The 21,053-nt window shown below is 37.9% G+C and overlaps 1 protein-coding gene across 3 annotated transcripts in view; it reads right to left on the bottom strand.

The window, feature by feature from the left end:
* Window positions 1–21,053, bottom strand: part of LOC131061732 (RNA polymerase II transcriptional coactivator KELP) — a 111,532-nt gene that overhangs the window by 7,683 nt on the left and 82,796 nt on the right. Inside the window, exon 3 of one of the 3 annotated variants that reach the window (XM_057995542.2) lies at window positions 407–1,241. The exons of the other annotated variants lie outside the window; for them this stretch is intronic. Coding sequence (XP_057851525.1) covers window positions 1,042–1,241 — 200 coding nt within the window. The 3' untranslated portion in view covers window positions 407–1,041. Of the gene's footprint in view, window positions 1–406; window positions 1,242–21,053 lie in introns of those variants that run through there. 3 annotated transcript variants of the gene reach the window in all.

Raw genomic sequence — 21,053 nt, 5'->3', positions numbered from 1 at the left:
AGATAATTAACAGCAGTCAAATTCAAAGTCCAAATAGACAGGCTTAATGAAAAGGTGAATAAATTAAAGCCTCTTGGAAATTAAAAAGAAATTTTGAGTTTATCCTCCACATATGGTAAAGCGCCAAAAAAATCATACCTAAAAACAAAAGATCAAACAAACTCAAGGATATGGTAAGAGTCCTTAGCCTACGTGATGTGGAGGTTGCTTCTACTAATGCACTGCACAAAGACATTATGAGGTAATGAACAAAAACAAAAACTTCATTCACAATCATCTGCCAATCAAAGGATGTAATAATGTAATGATCTTGTAATAACCAACCTTACTTTTTTTTAATTTTTGACAATATGAAAATTTAACGTATACATGCAACCAATGATATCTCTGCTGTTATATACCGATAAGGTTTACAAAACCGATTGCACTTTCCCAGAATGTGCAAATACATAAACCCAACACCGAACTAGAAATAACAATATTATACCTTGTCTAAATGAGTAGGATGATCAAATGCTGAACTAGAAGCACTCTTTGATGGTTGTTACAGTTGTTACAGGTTTGATATGAATATTGCAGTGCTAAGATATCGAGAAACACGACTGAAAACATCACCAAGCAATGCCCAACTTGAAACAACACCAATATACCTTCATAACTGATGATTATTATGCTGGTTCAGGTCTGATGTCACTTGTTGCTGTTGTTTGACTGTTATAACCAAATTGAAAACACACTAAGAGCACACTGAAAACTAGTAAAATCCTCCAGACTAGAATTCGCATTGTAACACCTAATGATCTAAAACTCATCTCAAACATCCTGACAATATACACGAAATATAACTTAAAGTATAATACACAAACTTATACATCATTTATTTCATGTATGGCCTCCTGAATCATGATAACATCAAAAGTTCAATCCAAAACTCTGTTGACTATCCTCCAAACAGTAAGGCACTTCCTATCAACAAAGAAAGTCCACTAAAATGCAGTGCCTAGGTTAGGAAATCCTCACACCAACCTCATAAACAGCCCATTACATGGTACAGCCCACACAAATCACCAATCTGCCTTCCTTAAACTTGTATAGCCTGTAACTATTGTCCTTTAGTTTCCACAATTCGAAGAATCTGCAATCTAATACTTGAAATATGCATGCTAATAGGTACGGCCAGCAACAGGAAAGGCTTGCAAGAAGATGTACGGCCTGCCAATAACCTCCAAATTTGGTTCCATCTGTTACATTGGTTAAAGTAATCAAAGTTATTTGATTGTCTCCATATGCAGACATTTCTCATTATATTAGTCTGAATATCAAGGATATTTCTGATTAATCAAAGTATTTTTAATACCTTTGTGTGATTTATTTGCTTGGTTCTCTCAAGGAGAGATTAAATTCATTCAGATGAATCATAATAGTAGGGAAATCTCATTTGGATTAGTAAGAAGAATCAAGTAACTGGCACATTCATACAAACTGTGAACAGGGCAATGCCTAACAGAGTGGAGAAAACCAGTAGAAGGACAAAATCGACTCCATCACCCAGTGGAAGAAAGGCACCGATCATCAAAATATTACATTCATATACAATTTCAGTTTCAAGCTTTAGAACTAGGAGTAGTAGTTAAATTTAGATTGAATTAATTTATTTCAAGCTTTCATGCCAACTTGAAATAAGACAAAGGATAATTGAAAAGACAGAGATCGCAAAAGATCCTGCAAATCTCCATGAAGTTTTAATCTGCTTTATAATCATCAATCGATTTTGAAGAACGAACACTCATTGGAGATAGAGGTACACCCGCCTAGGCATAGCAAAGCCTGAAGAGCAGGGAATTGCAACCACATAGGTTCATTCCATTCATTGGCCAAAATCAATTGTTGAACTCATTTATAGAGCTTGGCATATTCTTAGAGTTTGGCAATCTGAGGTTTTGGGAACCAACAGGTTCAAAGCCCCCTCATGTAATATTTTGAAAATAAACATTTTGGCGTGTGTAGTTAAGGATTTGAGCAATGTCCTTGTGGATCATCACAAGGAGTCGACTAGGAAGATGCATGATAATGTTAGATGTGTGAATGAGTGGGAGGAACCATACTCTCATCAGTTTCCTTGTTGCATCAAAGCTTGGCACTACATTTCTAAGAGAAATATCAGCACAAGAGCTATTCACTTTATTTTATGAGGTGGTAGTTGAGGTGGGGCCACAACAAGTGGTCCAATTTATTGCAGACAATGTTGTTGCTCAGAGATTACTCGTGGACAAACATCCCACTTTCTTTTGGAGTCCATGTGCAATGCATTGTCTCAATTTAATCGTAAAAATATTGGGAAAATTCAATGGGTTAAATCCATCTTGGACAAGACTGGAAGCATTATAGAATTCATCTACAATCACACAATGTATGAAACATATAAACCTCAATTGGTCCTGCTCTGCTGTTCATGGTATTAAAATTGTGACACAGTTAAAAGCATTCTCACGACTCATGATTATAGGAACTAATATGCAACATTAGTGCTGACAACTTAAAATTTACTCTCTTTGTTCAACAGAATGATTTTCAACTTGCAAATTTGTTTTGGACATGGGTAAGAATTTGTTTTTCAATTTTCAAATTTTCATATTGTTGTCTGAAGTGAAGCACAATTTGATGGTTTTAAACATTTGAATGGTTTGGAACTTGGACCTGTATTGTCAGTGCAGTTGATTCAAGAGTTTTTTTCATTTCCTATGTGTTGTGACCTTTTTCACACATCGCCCCATTGCAAATGGGGACCCTCCTTGCTTTTGCTTTTAGGGGTTTTGTAAGTCTCGCAACCTTCTCGGTGTTGGTTTTGATTAGGGAGAAGAGAGGATTCCAATTGCCTAAGGCAACATTGGAATCCGCCCTTTAGGGCTGGACCCTTCTCCTCACATGCCACTCTCTAGGGCTGGGCCCTTTTCCCACATGCCATCATCAAATAGGGCTGGGCCCCTTCTCACACGCCACCCCCAAATAGGCCCAGCCTCCTAAAAGGACACGCTACACCCTTGGCGCCAAAATTACCTTATTCAAAGGCCGACTTAATTAAGAATGATATGGGTATAAATAAAGATGTAAAGTGAAACATTAGTCACTTGCAAAATACATATCATTTGTGAAATTCAGTCTGCTATTAGCTAAGGCGAAATACATCAGAAAGGTGCGAATTATCTCCAGTCTACGACGAACTTTGTAGCTCTCCTTCATCATCATCTCTGCTGCTGAAAGTGTGATTTCCATTCAAGTAGAGGTGTTGGCCTTGCAAGTAATCTCAGAACTGTAGCAGACCTATGTATATTGAAAGATCAGATCTGATTGTTGAAGTGCAGACCTGGACAGCAGACTATATATTGAATGATCAGATCTGATTGTTGAAGTGCAGACCTGGACAGCAGACTACAGACCTATTGGAGACAACCTAAGAAGCAGCTTGTGTGCTGACCTATTTGCTAAGTGAACTGCTTCATCAAAGCCCTAAGAGATAAGTGTAATCAGAAAACTTTGCTTAATTCATAATCAGATCCGAGGATCTTTCTAGCTGGGTTTTTCCTCCTAGGAGGTTTTCCCAGGGTACTTGTGTGTTGTGAGTTCATTTTGTTTATTTCTCTACGTATGCTTAATTTTGGAAATCCTAACAGTATTCAACATTAATCTAAAATTTAGATAGATTTCTATTTTCTGAACATTGTATTAATCTGAAAGTCTAAAATTAACATGGTATCAGAGCTATAGGCTAGATCAACTTTCAGATTTCAGAATTTAGTACTTCTTTATTTCCAGATTGTTGTCTCATTTACAGGTCAAGTCAATGGGGCTGAAAGTTGAAGATAGGATTGATGGAAATCTCAACTTTGTTGCATGGAAGGTTCGCATCATGGTTGCCCTCGAGGAAGAAGATCTTCTTCACTTCATAGAAGAGAAAGAGCTAACTGAACCTACAGATGCAGTTGAGCTAAAGCAATTCAAAAGGAATGTTGTCAAGGCCAGAAAGCTCCTTATTGATTCAATTAAAGACCACCTAGTCACCTCCATTGCCTCATTCACTACTGCAAGAGAAATATTCAGTCACCTACAAGGTACTTATGAAATTAACAATCTCAGTAGGGCAATTACTTTAAGGCAGCAATTACTTAATGTCAAGATGTCAAAAGAAAATTTTGATATGTCTTATTTTATGAGAATTTCAGAACTAAAGAATTAGCTAAATACAATTGGACATAACATGGAAGACAAGGATCTTGTTATGATTGCCCTAAATGGTCTACAACACTCATGGGAGTCCTTTATTCAAACCATAAGTGGAAGAACTGAGTTACCTACCCTTGATCGCCTTAAGAATGATTGCATTCAAGAAGAGTCACGTCTTATCACAAGAGGACAACTCAAAAGTCCTCAACTAGATGATCAACACATGCTCGCAGCCCAATACAAGAAAGGTGGTAATTGGAAGAAGTATTATCCCAAGAGGAATAGAGATTTCAGACCACCTAGTTCTCAGCATTCTTGGAAGAAACCAAGAGATATCTCTCATGTTTGATGTTTCAGATGTGACAAATTTGGTCACTAAGCTAAAGAATGTCAGAATGATCCCACGCAAAGAGAAGCCAATCTAAATGAAGTCTCAGAACAAAATGATGACTTCTTATTCATCTCTGCCCTGTCAAGCAACATACCCACAGACAGTAACACATGGCTGATTGACAGTGGTGCATCCAGACACATCATAGGCTACCGTGATCACCTTTCAGACTTAGTAGAAAAGGATACCAGTCTACATGTGGTAATTGGTGACGATGCTCGATATTCGGTAAGAGGTTCTGGCACTACTTCCTTAAATTTAGACTCTGGTATTTCACTTCACCTTAGTGATATCTTATTTGTTCTCGGAATTAAAAGAAACCTAATTTCCATTTCTGCTCTAGAAGATAAAGTTATCAAATTGCATTTTTTGAGGGTAAAGTACTTGCTTGGTCTAAGAAATCTAGTTTTAAATCTGCTCGTGTAATTGGAAATAGATATGATAGTTTATATAAGCTTTTTGCTAACCCTATACAAGCCCTCATCAATGAGGCTCCTGAATCCTATGAACTATGGCATAGAAGACTTGGACACTTACACTATCAAGCACTTCCCTCACTTGGAAAGTTGGTCAAAGGTATGCCTAAACTCAGTCAAATTCATGATGATACATGCAAAGGTTGTGCTATAGGTAAAAATGTTAAAAGTCCTTTTCATAAAAGTGAAAATAGAGCTAAAGATAAACTAGAACTTGTTCACTCTGATTTATGTGGTCCTATGTCTATAGCATCTCCTAGTGGATTTCTTTATTATGTAATCTTCATTGATGATTTCTCTAGGAAAAGTTGGATCTACTTCTTGAAATCTAAAGAATCTGATGAAGCCTTAAGTAGATTTAAAGAGTTTAAAGCATTGGTTGAAAACACCTCTGGTAAAAGAATTAAATGTTTAAGATCTGACAATGGAGGTGAGTATACCTCTGGTAGATTTCATGATTTTTGTGTTGAGACAGAAATTAAGAGGGAGTTTTGTGTTCCATACAATCCGCAGCAAAATGGAGTTGTTGAAAGGAAGAATAGAACAATTGTTGAGGCTGCAAAGGCTACGATTCATGATCAGGATTCGCTGACCTTTATATGGGCTGAGGCTTCCAGAACAGAAGTATACATTCGAAATAGATGTCCTCACCGTGCTCTAAAGAATATGATGCCTGAAGAAGCCTTCATAGGATCCAAACCTGACATCAATCACTTAAGAATTTTTGGAAGTCATGTATATGTTCATGTGCCCAGGGAAAAGTGAACCAAGTTGGAGCCCTCCGGGAAGAAAGGCATGCTAGTTAGATACAGTGAATCCTCCAAGGCCTTCAAGATCTACATTCCAAGTCAAAGGTATGTTGAGGTAAGTAGGGATGTTACTTTTGAAGAAGATATTGCCTTTAAGAAATCAAAAGGTTCTCTTGTTATTGATGAAGTTAAAGACAATCAAGCTATGAATGTTGATACTAACCCTGAGATTCAGAGGGAGCTTGGTGAACTGCCACCTCAAGAGCATGATGATCCACCTAAGGCTATGAATCCCATTGATATACCTAGTGACATTGTTGTTAGCAAAAAGAGGCCACTTTGGGTGAGAAACACCATTCAAGAAGCTAAAAAACTTGCAGCTCCCAGTGGCACTTTTTGTGACCAAGAGACCGCAAGTATTCTCCAACTATGTTGCATTGATGTGCAATCTCATTGAATCTGAGCCATGCAATGTTGAAGAAGCCTTGAACCATCATGCCTGGAAGCTAGCTATGGATGAAGAGTATCAGTCAATCATCAAGAATGATGTTTGGGACATTGTGCCTAGACCCAAAGATAAATCTGTTGTTTCCTCTAAATGGTTATTTAAAATTAAACATTATGTTGATGGTAGTATTGAAAAATATAAAGCTAGGTTTGTAGCTCGTGGTTTTTCTCAAAAGGAAGGCATAGACTATAAAGAAACATTTGCTCCTGTTGTTGGATATACCTCTATTAGAACTATGATAGCTATTGCTAACTAAAGGTTGGAAGCTACATCAAATGGATGTTAAGACTGCCTTCCTTAATGGCGTCATTGAGGAAGAAGTCTATATTGAACAACCTGAGGGTTATGAGATTCAGGATAGAGAAACTCATGTGTGCAGATTGAAGAAAGCTCTATATGGCCTCAAACAGGCTCCTCGTGCTTGGTATGAAAGAATTGATAAGTACTTGTTAAGTTTAGGATTTTGTAAAAATGATGCTGACTCTAACATCAACTTTAAGATATCTAATGATGAAATGCTAATTCTAGTTCTATATGTGGATGATTTATTTCTTACCTGGTAAAGATGAACTTATCATTAGATGTAAGAAAGAATTAGCTTCAGAATTTGAAATGGACTTAGGTCTAATGCATTATTTTCTAGGTCTAGAAATATGGCAAAGATCTAACAAAAATTTTCTAAGAAAGGAAAATATACTATTGACATTTTGAAAAGATTTAGAATGATGGATTGTAAACCTATGTCTACTCCTATGGAATCTAACTTAAAGAAGTTAAGTGTTTCTGTAGCTAACTCTGATTTCACAGATCCATCGGAGTACAAGCAGTTGATTGGATCATTGATGTATCTAGTTAACACTAGACCTGACATATGTTATGCAGTGAATGCTCTTAGTTAGTTCATGAGCATGCCCAAACATGTTCATCTTGTTGCAGCCAAGCACATCCTAAGATACTTGCGAGGCACAATTGGTTATGGGCTGAAGTATCCACTTAACACTTCAATATCCTTGGAAGGTTATTCAGATGCAGATTGGGCTGGAAGTGTCAAAGACAGGAAAAGCACTTCTGGCATTTGTTTCAGCTTAGGATCCGCAGTGATCTCTTGGGCTTGCAGAAAACAATCCTCAATTGCACTAAGTACTGCTGAAGCTGAGTATATTGCAGCAAGTGTTGCTTCTAGAGAAGCAGTGTGGCTTTGTAAGCTTCTTGCTGGGTTGTTTGGACAACCTTGGGAACCTACAATTATTCATGCTGACTCTAACATTTACTTTAAGATATCTACTGATGAAATGTTAATTCTAGTTCTATATGTGGATGATTTATTTCTTACTGGTAAAGATGAACTTATCATTAGATGTAAGAAAGAATTAGCTTCAAAATTTGAAATGAAGGACTTAGGTCTAATGCATTATTTTCTAGGCCTAGAAGTATGGCAAAGATCTAACAAAATTTTTCTAAGTCAAGGAAAATATACTATTGATATTTTGAAAAGATTTAGAATGATGGATTGTAAACTTATGTCTACCCCTATGGAATCTAACTTAAAGAAATTGAGTGTTTCTGCAGCTAACTCTGATTCTGCAAATCCATCGGAGTACAAGCAGTTGATTGGATCATTGATGTATCTAGTTAACACTAGACCAGACATATGCTATGCAGTGAATGCCCTCAGCCAGTTCATGAGCATGCCCAAACATTGTTCATCTTGTTGCAGCTAAGCACATCCTAAGATACTTGCGAGGCACAGTTGGTTATGGGCTGAAGTATCCACTTAACACTTCAATAACATTGGAAGGTTATTCGGGCTGGAAAAGTCAAACACAGGAAAAGCACTTCTGGTATTTGTTTCAGCTTAGGATCCGCAAGAGAAGCTCCGCAGTGATCTCTTGGGCTTGCAGAAAACAATCCTCTGTTGCACTAAGTACTGTTGAAGCTGAGTATATTGCAGCAAGTGTTGCTTCTAGAGAAGCAGTGTGGCTTCGTAAGCTTCTTGCTGGGTTGTTTGGACAACCTTGGGCACCAACAGTTATACATTGTGATAATCAGAGTTGTATCAAGATGTCTGTCAATCCAGTGTTTCCTGACAGGTCAAAACATGTGGAAACTCATTATCACTTCATTCGAGATATGGTGCAAAGAGGTGCTATTCAGCTGAAGTATGTCAACACTGATGATCAGACTGCAGATATCCTCACCAAGCCTCTATCCAAGGTGAAGTTTGTGCACTTCAGAAATAGGCTTGGGATTTCAGAAAATGAGACCTTAGTTGAGAGGGAGTCTCATCTCCAGTGATGCATTGTGTTGCATCAACCACCCTCTGCGGGCAATGTAAGGTGGTAGTCTTCTCTGGGAGAGGAATAATTGTTACCATCCTCTGCGGGCAATGTAAGATGGTAGAAAAGATCCTCACCACCCTCTGTGGGCAATGTAAGGTGGCTTCAGTCTCTTCTTGAGTGCAAGATGAAAAGATCTTTTGTTATGTAATTCCAAATCTTTGCTTGTGTGCAAGATGGAAGACCTCTGATTATGTAATTCCATTCTATGCTTGTGTGCAAGATGGAAGTCTACTATGTTCTGATTCTGTAATCCATTCTTTGCTTGTGTGCAAGATGGAAGATTGCAATTTTCTGATTATATTTTCTTCTCCCTAATTAAGAGGGAGTGTTGGTTTTAATTAGGGAGAAGAGCGGATTCCAATTGCCTAAGGCAACATTGGAATCTACCCTTTAGGGCTGGACCCTTCTCCTCACACGCCACTCTCTAGGGTTGGGCCCCTTCTCGAACACCACCCCCAAATAGGCCCAGCCTCCTAAAAGGACACGCTACACCCTTGGCGCCAAAATTACCTTATTCAAAGGCCGACTTAATTAAGAATGATATGGGTATAAATAAAGATGTAAAGTGAAACATTAGTCACTTGCAAAATACATGTCATTTGTGAAATTCAGTCTGCTATTAGCTAATGCGAAATACATCAGAAAGGTGTGAATTATCTTCAGTCTACTGCGAACTTTGTAGCTCCTCCATCATCATCTCTGCTGCTGAAAGTGTGATTTCCATTCAAGTAGAGGTGTTGGCCTTGCATGTAATCTCAGAACTGTAGCAGACCTGCGTATATTGAAAGATCAGATCTGATTGTTGAAGTGCAGACCTGGACAGCAGACTACGGACCTATTGGAGACAACCTAAGAAGCAGCTTGTGTGCTGACCTATTTGCTAAGTGAACTGCTTCATCAAAGCCCTAAGAGATAAGTTGTAATCAGAAAACTTTGCTTAATTCATAATCAGATCCGAGGATCTTTCTGGGTGGGTTTTTCCTCCTAGGAGGTTTTCCCAGGGTACTTGTGTGTTGTGAGTTCATTTTGTTTATTTCTCTACTTATGCTTAACTCTGGAAATCCTAACAGCATTCAACATTAATCTAAAATTTAGATAGATTTCTATTTTCTAAACATTGTATTAATCTGAAAGTCATAAATTAACACTCGGAGCCCAATTTTGTCAGTTTTGAAAGGTCCGCGTTTTGGAAGTCATAAGTCGGTTTGTGCAAACCATGGTCAGTACATAGTCTAGACGTCGTCAATGTGCCTCGAAAGTCCAAAGAACGAAGATTGCAATTGATTTGGGTCAATTTGGACAACTTTCTATTTTTGGAAAGTTTTGCTTTTTTGCTTTTTACTTTTTTTTAGGAAGTTTCGTTTTTGGCACTTTAAGCATGATCCCCGAAATGGCTATTTTTAGAAAGTTTTTCCTATTTTTTGAGGATGCTTGCTTTTTCTAATTTTTGGAAAGGGATCTAAGGTTTGCACTGGTGGCTCTGAGTTACATTGAAAATGGTCAAGAATTCCTCCAAAATTCAAGTTTTGTCCTAAAAAGCTAAGTTCCTAGATTTTAGGGATCCACAAAAATTCGGTGGATAAATGGAGTATGAATTTCAAATTTCAAGAAGATTCAAGTTGAAATGTATAAGTTATGGAGATTTCAGATTTGGTTATCATAGGGATCAACTCTCTCCAAGTCCGCCCGGCAAGGATGTTCACATGGTCAACGGTTTCATGAAGTCCGCCCTCATGATGTAAAAAAGTGGGAGACATCTCATGAAGTCTGCCCTCAACGGTGCATACCTTCTTCCAAGTCCACCTACCCATGGTGCACAACTTTGATGAACTCCGCCATGTATGAGGTGCATATGTGTGGTGAAGTCCACCCTCGTAGAGGGAAGACAACAAGTGAAGTCCACTCCATGATGGAGAAAGAGAACAAATGAACTCCGCCTTGGAAGGGGAACAAGTCTAACCAAGTCCACCTAGCAACAGAAGTGCACAACTCCCCTCAAGTCCGCCCTCATGGTGTATAAGATTGATCAAAGTCTGCTCACACTTGGTGCAGAAATGTCATGAAGTCCACTTTGGAAGGGACTTAGCTTGGTCATGGAATCAAGGAGGTCCGCCCATGCAGTGGTGCACAAGTCCTATGAACTCCGCCCTCGATTGGATGTGGTGCACAAGTCTCTTGAAGTCCGCCATGTGGTAAGGGCAAAGAAATGACTAAGTTCGCCTTGAAGAAGATTGAATATGGTGCAAAGGATTGATCAAGTCCGCCTAGGACTAGTTTACAAAGTGGAAGACATTTTATAAAGTTCGCTTGACCATGGTGCACAAGTTCCATGAAGTCCGCTAGCAAGGCTTTGAAGAGAAGTGAAAGACTCGTGCCAAGTCCACCATGTAGATGGAGAAGAGGTTCTTCCAAGTCTGCCCTCATTGCTTGATAAGATGGAAGACATTTCATGAAGTCTGCCCCTAGAAGAAGAAAAACATTTGCTAAAGGGGAATGAAGGAGATGAAGTCCGCCATGTAGATGGAGAAGAAGTTCTTCCAAGTCCACCCTGCCTTGAAAATCTGATCAGCAAGCAAGGAAAATATTTTACCAACTCCACCATGGTGAAGGAAAGAAAGTTTCAAAATTCGAGCTAGGGGAAAGAAGAAAGTTTTAGAAAGTTTCAAAATTTGGAAGAAGAAAGAAAGATGGAGTTTGATTCATGAACTGAACCTGAAAATAGAAACTTTCTCAAGGAACTAAACTCAAACTAGAAACAAAATCAGAACTTTCCCAAGTGATTGAGTTCAACTGAAATCAAATTAGAAACTTTCTTAAGAGACTAAACTCAACAAAGAAACAAGACATGTCTAGGTTCGATGAATGGAAGAAAAATAGAAACAAATCTAGTTCGAATTTGGAAGAACAGACTGGGTTTCTAATTGCAAAGATCGAACTCTTTAAGAATGAATCATTCATTCATTTCTCTCATTCAGACACTTGAAGAAAGATTATTTCAGGTTTTCTAAAGTATTTTCAGAGCCTCAAGAATAGTTCGAAAACTTTCCAAGGCATTGAGGAGAAGACAAACAAGGGTTTTCCTCTATTTCTCAAGGTGACAGGGATATTCTAGTTTGTTTCCTTACCTTTTGATGAAGATTCAAGGCATCTTCGGTGATTTTCAATCTGCTTTTCAAAATTTTGGTGGAGATTTTCACAGACTTAGTCTGATTTTCACACATTTTCCAGAATTTGAATCTGATTTCAACATTTATTTCACAGATTTGGATTAATCAAGGACAAATTTCACTCCCAAACCTTCAAATCAGATTGAGTTTTCAAGGGTTTCTAAAATTTCTACATGTTTGCAGCTTGTTAAAGGCTAAAAGAGTTGAGGAATTGGAGTAAAAGGGACCAAAATTAGAGCACTCTCCCATCAAACCTTCAAAATTTGCACTCAAAGTTAGAATCTTAACTTAATTTCTTTTTGGTTTTGCAGATTATAGATTACAGCTGAGGTGGGATCATCACAGAAAACACAAATGGAGTTTCAAGACAAATTCAGAATTGAAGACGAGTCCACGAGCAAGGTTCGTCTAAGCATAGAGATGGCCAAAATTTGGCTAAGTATGAGAAATACTTCACAAAGGGATTCTTCCCCAAATTCGAGGCACTTGAAAGAATCTCAAGGCATCAAGAAAGAAAAGTCCTCGGACTTGATGAAAAGAATTTCAGACTTCTTGACGAATTTCATCCATAATACCAAACCTATGGAAGCGATCAGGACAACTTCTTGAAGGATTTCATCTCCTGAAGAATTAAAGACAAGCTCCCAATCAAAATCAGATGGTGACAAGAAGAATCAAATTTCCATACTTAAACAATTTCTTCACACAAATTGGAGAATTCAGGGAGGACATCCAACACGCTGAGGTGGCGCGTCGTCATCTTCCAACCAATCAGATTGTTCCAAGTCAACATGTCCAAGTTCAATGAACCTAAATTATCCACAGAAGCTTGTAGAGGGCACATTTCACAATGCAACAACCTTCTATTTTTATTTATGGTTCATATTTAGCAAGAAGGATAAGTGTCCCCAAATGTAATTTTCTCATTGGTTGATGGGTAGTTAGTTGTAACAAACCCTAATTAGGGTTTTGATCTTTCAATCTAGGCCCTTGATCACTGTTCGATCTCGGCCATTCAAAACTTTTGTGTACCTATATAGGGTTTCGTCCTCTCATTTGGAGAGTGAAATTTTTGAAATATTGTTGCGAGAGGTCATTTTGGATAATACATTGCTTGTGTGCTTCTAGGCCTTGTAATCCCTTTTAGCTATGAATGACTAGCAAGGTTTTCAATTTCTTCAACACAATAGTTTAGATTTTATTTCATGTATGTTAGATGAATGCAAGATTTGATAAGTATTGATTTATGGTGTATCTTCGCTCATACTTTTGATGAACAGATGATTTTTTTTCATGGTGTAAAGTTAGTCTGAGCTTTCCTTTGTATGCTTAACTTCCGATCATTAGCACATCCCTTGAAGATTGCATCCACTTTGTGTAGTTGCCCTAAGCGAGGCGAATCAAAGTCTAGTTATTGAGTTCACCTAGTCAATACCGTCTCTTGAATTCCTAAGAATAAATTAGAACTTCTAAACCCTTGTCTCCTTTTCAGTTTTTCCATGATCCAAGTCCCAAATGATAGAGCTTCATTGTGAATTGAACAAGCCAAGCGTAAGTCCCTTTGTGTATTACCAGCACATCACAACGCCCATTGAGTTTATGCAAACATCAAGACCTGACAAAAGAAACCTTGGAATCGCCATATGATCTTGCAATCTTAGCAAACACGGTGATTTTTCAAGAGAGGATAGAGTGTCTTTGGACATTTTATTCTGAGTTTGGTAAATGATAAAACAAACACCAACACTTTGCAGTATGAGTATGGTTTGAAGTCTTGCTTTCACGAAAAAATTAGGAGCCATAATAACACAAGTTTCCATAGGGTAAGAAGAGCAATCATGGAAAGATGGAGGCCGTGTTGTTAACATACCTCAAGGATCAATCAATAAATTTGTGCAATATCTTTTACTCAATCTTTTATCTGTGGTTTTGTACTATTATTCTTCCTAGCCATCACCTACAAATCAGTAACAAAAGAATTGATCACAACTACATTGCATTTATTTTCATAATGAAGGTGTACTAAATTTCTAACTGATTTTAGAGTTGCCTTGCAGTTCCTGTGTAGTTATATGGCATTCTTGTTGAAATGTGGTACACACATTCTGTATATATTATTCTTACCTCCATTTCCTTTAGAGAGGAAGATTTACTCTTCCTTTATACCTATGGGTGATGTCCCTTCACCAAGGATCACCACTCTTTCAAGTTGGTCTCCAATAATTATATTATTAATAATAATATAATTATATTATCTCTTAATAATAATATAATAATTATAATATAGTTATATTATCTCTCAATAATAATATCATCACAATAAACATAATATAATTATATTATCACACTATTATCACAACCTTTATGTTGTCTATGTCGGCCTGAAGGAATCTGACCATACCATCAACACTCCCTCTTAGTCGATTAGGCTGATTAGACTACTTACATATATATCTTCCTCAAGTTGGAAGTGATGACTGACGCTGCCAATCTTCAACACTCCCTCTCAGCTAGGGAGGATACTTCCAGCAGCACAAGACATATCACCTTATCGAGATGACCAACACAATGACTATACTCAAGAGCAAGCAGGAAGCTTATCACCTCATTGTGATAGCACGTTACCTCATCGTGATGTTTGACCACAATGGCTACATACATGTGTGGAAAGGAAATATATTACCTCACATGATATCAACCATTATGGCTTATCCACAGGTATCACTTCACGTGATATCAACCATTATGGCTTATCCACGGATATCACCTCACGTGATATCCACCATAAAGATCTCCTTCACGTGATATCCACCATAAAGATCTCCTCCAGTAATATCCACCATTATGGCTTACCCATAGATATCACTTCACATGATATCCACCATTATGGTATTACTACATGGCATGTCCACGGATTTGACGTCACATGAAATCCACCATGAATATCTCTTTATGTAATATCCACCATTATGGCTTATCCATGGATATCACGTCTCATGATATCCACCATTATGGCATATCCATAGATATTACTCCTAGAGATATAAACCATTATGACATATCCATAGATATCACGTCCCATGATATCCATCATAATGGTATGAACAATCAATATCGTAAGATCGTCACCTTACGATAATGATCAGATGTACAAATGTTCACTATTGAGAGATCATCACCTCACAATAATGTTCACAGGGGCTCATCAAGCACTGAACCAAAAATTGTCATGGAGTCACACACATGACATCCACCATGAACCATATCAGAAGGTGTAGATAAGGGCTTTCTCCTTAAGTCTCTCTCAAAGAGAAATGCATTAACCTTCTGACCTCCTTGTCCAAGGTTGCTTCTGAAGCTGAAATGTCAAGTTCCATCAGAAGCTGATTCTTCCTTTTCAAAGAAACGTCTCCAGTCACCAACTCAATCTCATGGCAACAATTGTCAAGGTCTGCCTTCCTTGAATGCAATCCCTTGTGCTTCTTGGGTTGTCCTCAAAGCATTTTAGAGAGAGATTACAAATAGTTCATAGAATCAACTTATCCCGAATAGAAACACTAATGCTAGAATCATACATTATTTACTATTCAACTATATCAAAATTTCATGAACATTAAGCATGAAATACTTGTCTCATTCAAATCAGAATCTCTTCAAGTGCTACATTTAATCGCTTTTCAGGTCTGCACTAGACCCAGCGAACTCCCACCAAAGACGAAATGAAATGCTTGATACAGTAAGAGCCAAGTCCCCGACTATGGCGAATGAGAGTTGACTTCAATAATAGCTTAATTTCTATCACTTTCCTTTGTCCATGGTTTCTCTTAAGATCCCCCTAGTCAACCCTGAGTAAGAGCTATCAACCCTTCTGGGTGGAATGTCCATAGCAATTCTTTCCATGGATTTCCGAGAAGAAGTACCTTTAGTCAAATTCCTCAAACTGACCCGACTCTCTCACAACTGAGCAAACCACCTCTACCACGCTATAGGTCGCCCAACCAGTCAAAGTCTGAACTCATCAAAATACATGGGCCAAGGTATATTAAGCCAATCAAAAGATAAGTTGGCCAATCAATGCGGGCATCCCATCACAAAGATATAGTATTAAAAAAGGCCACATTGAAGACACTTTCCCATGCACTCTACATCCAAACATAACTCTGTTGTCAAAGCCAACAAAGAGACGAGCAGTACCGACGAAGGAGATTTAAATGCCTATGCCATCAAGCAAATGAATTCTGCCTAATCTTAACAAGCCCACACAAAGAAGGCCTGCCAGAAATAAATTCGTCGACAAGGAATGGCTGATACGACGATATGATGGACACTGTAGTCATAATCTTGGTCACCATGTACATGCGGCTCCACATCAAAAAAACTTAATGCCAACAAGTGTTTTATCGCCTTTGCAGCCTTCTAAGACACATCCTTTACTGTCACTACTAAGTGCTGGTCTGTGCAAAAACTCAATGAACGAGATGATAGACGGCGCATCATGTGATTACTACTCAAAGCTCGCAGCCTTCACAAATTCAATGAATGACTGTAAATGCCCATCGAGGATAATTACTGGTTGTAGATAAATGCATCGCAAAATAAAAATCAAATGCCAATGCACTGCTATAGAGAATTGCCAATGTTCAATGCCACATAAAACTGAAAAAATGGCTATTTGGGCTCTCTGCCAAGACAAGGCCGATGTAGATAGATTTACGACCACCAACAATCCTTACGACCTCCCTCTAATTCGATATTTACACCAACGACTGTGCTGATGTGTTGTGTCAAAATCTCCTCCCCAAAGGATAAAAGGGCAATTCGTTGTGATGTTAAATGGCAAAGGTGGCAATTTAGGACCAAAATTTGTATCACTGATCTCAGGGATTGACTCGTTGTTAATTCGCTATGGGTAATTATTAGAGTGACCACCTTAATATTCGCCTTCACTCTTCAAATTGAAAGTCACTGATCAGAAGTTGAAAATCAGTGTTTGAACCATGCACTCGCCTGAAATGAAGATCGCCCAATTCTAATGAATGTAGTTTGCTAGGATGCAACTGCGAATTTAAATGCAACTAAGGTCAAGATTTGTACACCAAGGGTGAGTTTGCTGGACAAATTCGCTAATCAAAATGATTCTTGTTTGAAATTGAATATTATCGCCACCCTTGATAGATGGATTCACCAATTATAAATTTCAATACACTACACAATACTTCGTCTCTTCTGTCATGGAAAGAACAAGGTGGGAGGAGACCACAAATATGATCACAAGGAGTTTAAACTGTCGATCGGCCCAGAAACAATGCAAGCTCTGATACCATGTTGAAATGTGGCATACGCATTCTGTATATATTATTCTAACCTCCATTTCCTTTAGAGAGGAAGATTTACTCTTCCTTTATACCTATGGGTGATGTCCCTTCACCAAGGGTCACCACTCTTTCAAGTTGGTCTCCAATAATTATATTATTAATAATAATATAATTATATTATCTCTCAATAATAATATAATAATTATAATATAATTATATTATCATATAATAATATAATTATATTCTCTCAATAATAATATAATAATTATAATTATATTATCATATAATAATATAATTATCACAATAAACATAATATAATTATATTATCACAACCTTTATGTTGTCTATGTTGGCCTGAAGGAATCCGACCATAGCATCAACACTCCCTCTTAGTCGATTAGGCCGATTAAACTACTTACATATTTGTCTTCCTCCGGTTGGAAGTGATGACCGATGCTGCCAATCTTCAACAATTCCCTCTGTATGCACTTGTGAGGTTAGTTGCTTAGTAGTTACCTCTAATATTCTATGTTACTTACATATGATTTCTAAGTTTTCCTGAAATAGAGAAAGGTAAGTGGGATTCCCTGTCAACTGCTTTTTCCTACTAGTAAAAAAAATAGTCAGCTATTGACTGGGTAGTTTGCATGGTATGGTTCATTCTAAAAAGAATAAAAACATATGTGATTGATAAGCCCTTCCCTAATAGTTCTGAAGAAAAAATTGGGTTAGGTTTTATGGAAAATAATCGTCTCTTAGTTTATTCCAAAGTATTTGTCTAAAATAGTTGTGGTTATGTTTTGCAGATGGGTTCAAATACCAAGGAGGCCATATTTCATGAGCAGACAACCAATGCAGTAAAGAGATGGCACGAGACTGCCAAAAAGAAAAAGAGACAGCAGGAGTCAGGTTCTGGAGGAAGTGCATAAGCTTCAACTCAAATATCTTCACCAATTTGTTTGCTGCACAGATTCAAGACAATAGGAGAATTGATAGAAAAGGAGCTAGTGAGAGAATTTATTACTCAAAACATGAAACGTCAGACCTTGAAGTGGATGCATCTCTTCTAAATGATGAACGCTCCATCCATTCTCAAACTACCAAAGGAAAAGAGAAGAAAGAGGCTATAGAAATTGTTCTAGCTGAAAGAGACATTGATCGTAACCCTGACAACACAGATTTTTCATTTGCAACAGTGTGAATGATCAAAAACATGCCATCATGAGTCTGAATAGTTGGTGCAATCAAGCATAACACCGAAGGTAAAATTTCAATATTTCTCTATAAAGTAGCACAAAGATTGATCAATCCTTCCTATCCAGAGCTGAGGAGTATGTTTCCAACAAAGAAGTTAGCGATTGAACATGTGGTTCGTGCATGATATGGCAAGATATAAGGAGATGATCTTTTCCTCATTGTCTATGAAGTATATTAGATACAGTTTACTTCCTAACAATGTTGTATGTTACAGTTAAATTTCCTTATTATGTCCCTAGTGTTGAACACAAAAATACATTGAGAAGAGAGGGGTTGAATCAATGTATACTTTAACACTTCTAAAAACACTTTTCAGCTCTCACAAGTAATTAACCATATAATGTAGAAGAATCTGAAAATCAATAAAGAATCTGAAAATCAATAACACAACACCAGGATATACGTGGAAAACCCAAGATGGGAAAAACCACGGAGAGAAAATGTTGCTTGGAGCTACTGTCCAAATCCAACCTAACAAATGTATTAACTAATTACAATTAATTTGAAGGCACCAACCTTCAGGAGACACCAATCCAAAGGAGCACCAACCCCTTTACAACATACAAGACTACAATCTTGATGTAATAAACTTAATGCCAAGAAAATGAATCAAAACGAACCTCTGTAGTTCTGCTCTATCTCTACAGAAATTTGGTTCACACACTTTCAGCTCTGCAAGTCTCCTTCTTTGTTGCTCAGATTGATAAAACAATATCTGCTCTCACTATGTTCTACTTCTCTAACACTTATGGATCTTTTCTTCTCAACAATATCATCATCTGTATAGATTTTAATTCTATCTGTATGCTCTGTATTAACCTCCAAAAAAGTCCGTTGATACCACATCACAGATCATACAAGAAGTCATTTGCATCATGATCTGTACATTTTTCTATGTTGCATTAGGATCATTCATTTAGTCGGTTTGAACTCTGTTCTTGTCATTATAGCATAAAGAATCCATCCCATTTTGTAACTGTCCAATTGCATTCAATACATAGTTGTCTAAGTCGACTTGTGCAAGTTCCCAGAATGCTCTATTATCGCGCCAAAACAAGTTCCTTCATAACTTTAAATTTGGGCTATTGAATCGTTTGATTTGACCAAAAAGATTTCATCGTTGTAGCCACCATGGCAGTTCCACGCACCACATCACTTCATATTTCTCTGAATTCTCAAACTATATCGGAGAGACATGGAAAGGTCTCTCTTCGATGAGGTCATGTCTCATCAACATGCATCTATCCTTCGTCAACACTTTCCTTTGCAACAGATCGAAGAGACATCACAGGATCGGTATGACTCAAAATGAGTCTCCTCAACATAGCATAGTCTTATCGATATCAACTTCGTGGGTCCCACACAACTTGTCACTTACCATAACAATGTGACAACATCGTATCGAAGAGAAGAGTTTATATCTCTCTTCAATAGCACATCTCCTGCCATAGCCCTCGTCAAAACTGTGTGAGGTCCACACGTCTCCCACATGCTCTCACTTCCTCTTTCTCGGATTGAACAAACTCACTTCAACGTCTGCTTCACACTCTTGATCGAAGAGAAATGACCATCGAAGAGATAGAGATCAACTCATATCAAACGCATAGTGTCTCCTCGATGAGCTTCCTTCAACTCTACACATCGAAGAGACATTGCCATATCAGTAAGACTAATATTAACTCTCATTGAAAACACTATGTCTCACTAATGACTTTGCATTGAGCACACTCTAAGTCGAGCGGCAAAACCATGTGAGCTACTGCTCACTTAAATCACACTCACCGGTCTATATAAGGACTCGATACTGCCACCACACGGCCAATGTGGGATAAATGGTCAAAAACATTACACGCATAGGTATGTTCCTTTTGTGCATGATCTGTCTGTTTTGCCCGAAGGTGCACATCTACTTTGTGCCCATCAGCCTCATGGCATCTCAAAGACTTCTTTGTTTCTTTTTGTCATGTCGACCCATTTCAGTACTGATCCCTTCCTTCAGTACATATCCTTTTGACATCAATGACAAGATTATTAGACCGAAATCAACAATCTCCCCCTTTGTTATTGATGGCAAAACTCAACTCGTTGTTGCTTCTGTACAACGCACTCCCCCTTTGATCGTTCCTTTTGCACTGATTTTGCCAATACTCCCACGAGCAACTGACAAATTTCCCCCCCTTTGACATCAATGAGAAAGGGCAGACTAAAACTCTGCTCCAGGGACAAACTAAAATCGCATACACTCCCCCTGAGCAGAAGCTCTCTCTTCAGGAACATTTCACAAGGAAGAAAGGGGTAAAACCCCCAACTTCTGTCACAGAAACATAAATGTCTCCTTGGGAATTGGCTTTGTAAAAAAGTCTGAAACCTGGTCCTTTGTGGCCACAAAGTCTAGTTGAACTTCTTGATCTACAACTTTTTCCCTCAAAAAGGGGTGCTTCATAGCTATATGCTTTGTTCGGGAATGCATCACAAGATTCTTTGATATATTAATAGCACTAGTATTGTCACAAAGAATCAATACTGGCTCTTCATACTTCACCTTGATGTCCTTCAAGGTCTGTTTCATCCATAATTACTAAGTGCAACACGAAGCAGTGGCTATATATTCTGCCATTGCAGTTGACAAT

Source organism: Cryptomeria japonica, chromosome 3 (genome assembly GCF_030272615.1).
Source record: "Cryptomeria japonica chromosome 3, Sugi_1.0, whole genome shotgun sequence".
In the NCBI taxonomy this organism is placed as follows: Eukaryota; Viridiplantae; Streptophyta; class Pinopsida; order Cupressales; family Cupressaceae; genus Cryptomeria; species Cryptomeria japonica.
This window is presented reverse-complemented; position numbering and strand designations above follow the sequence as displayed.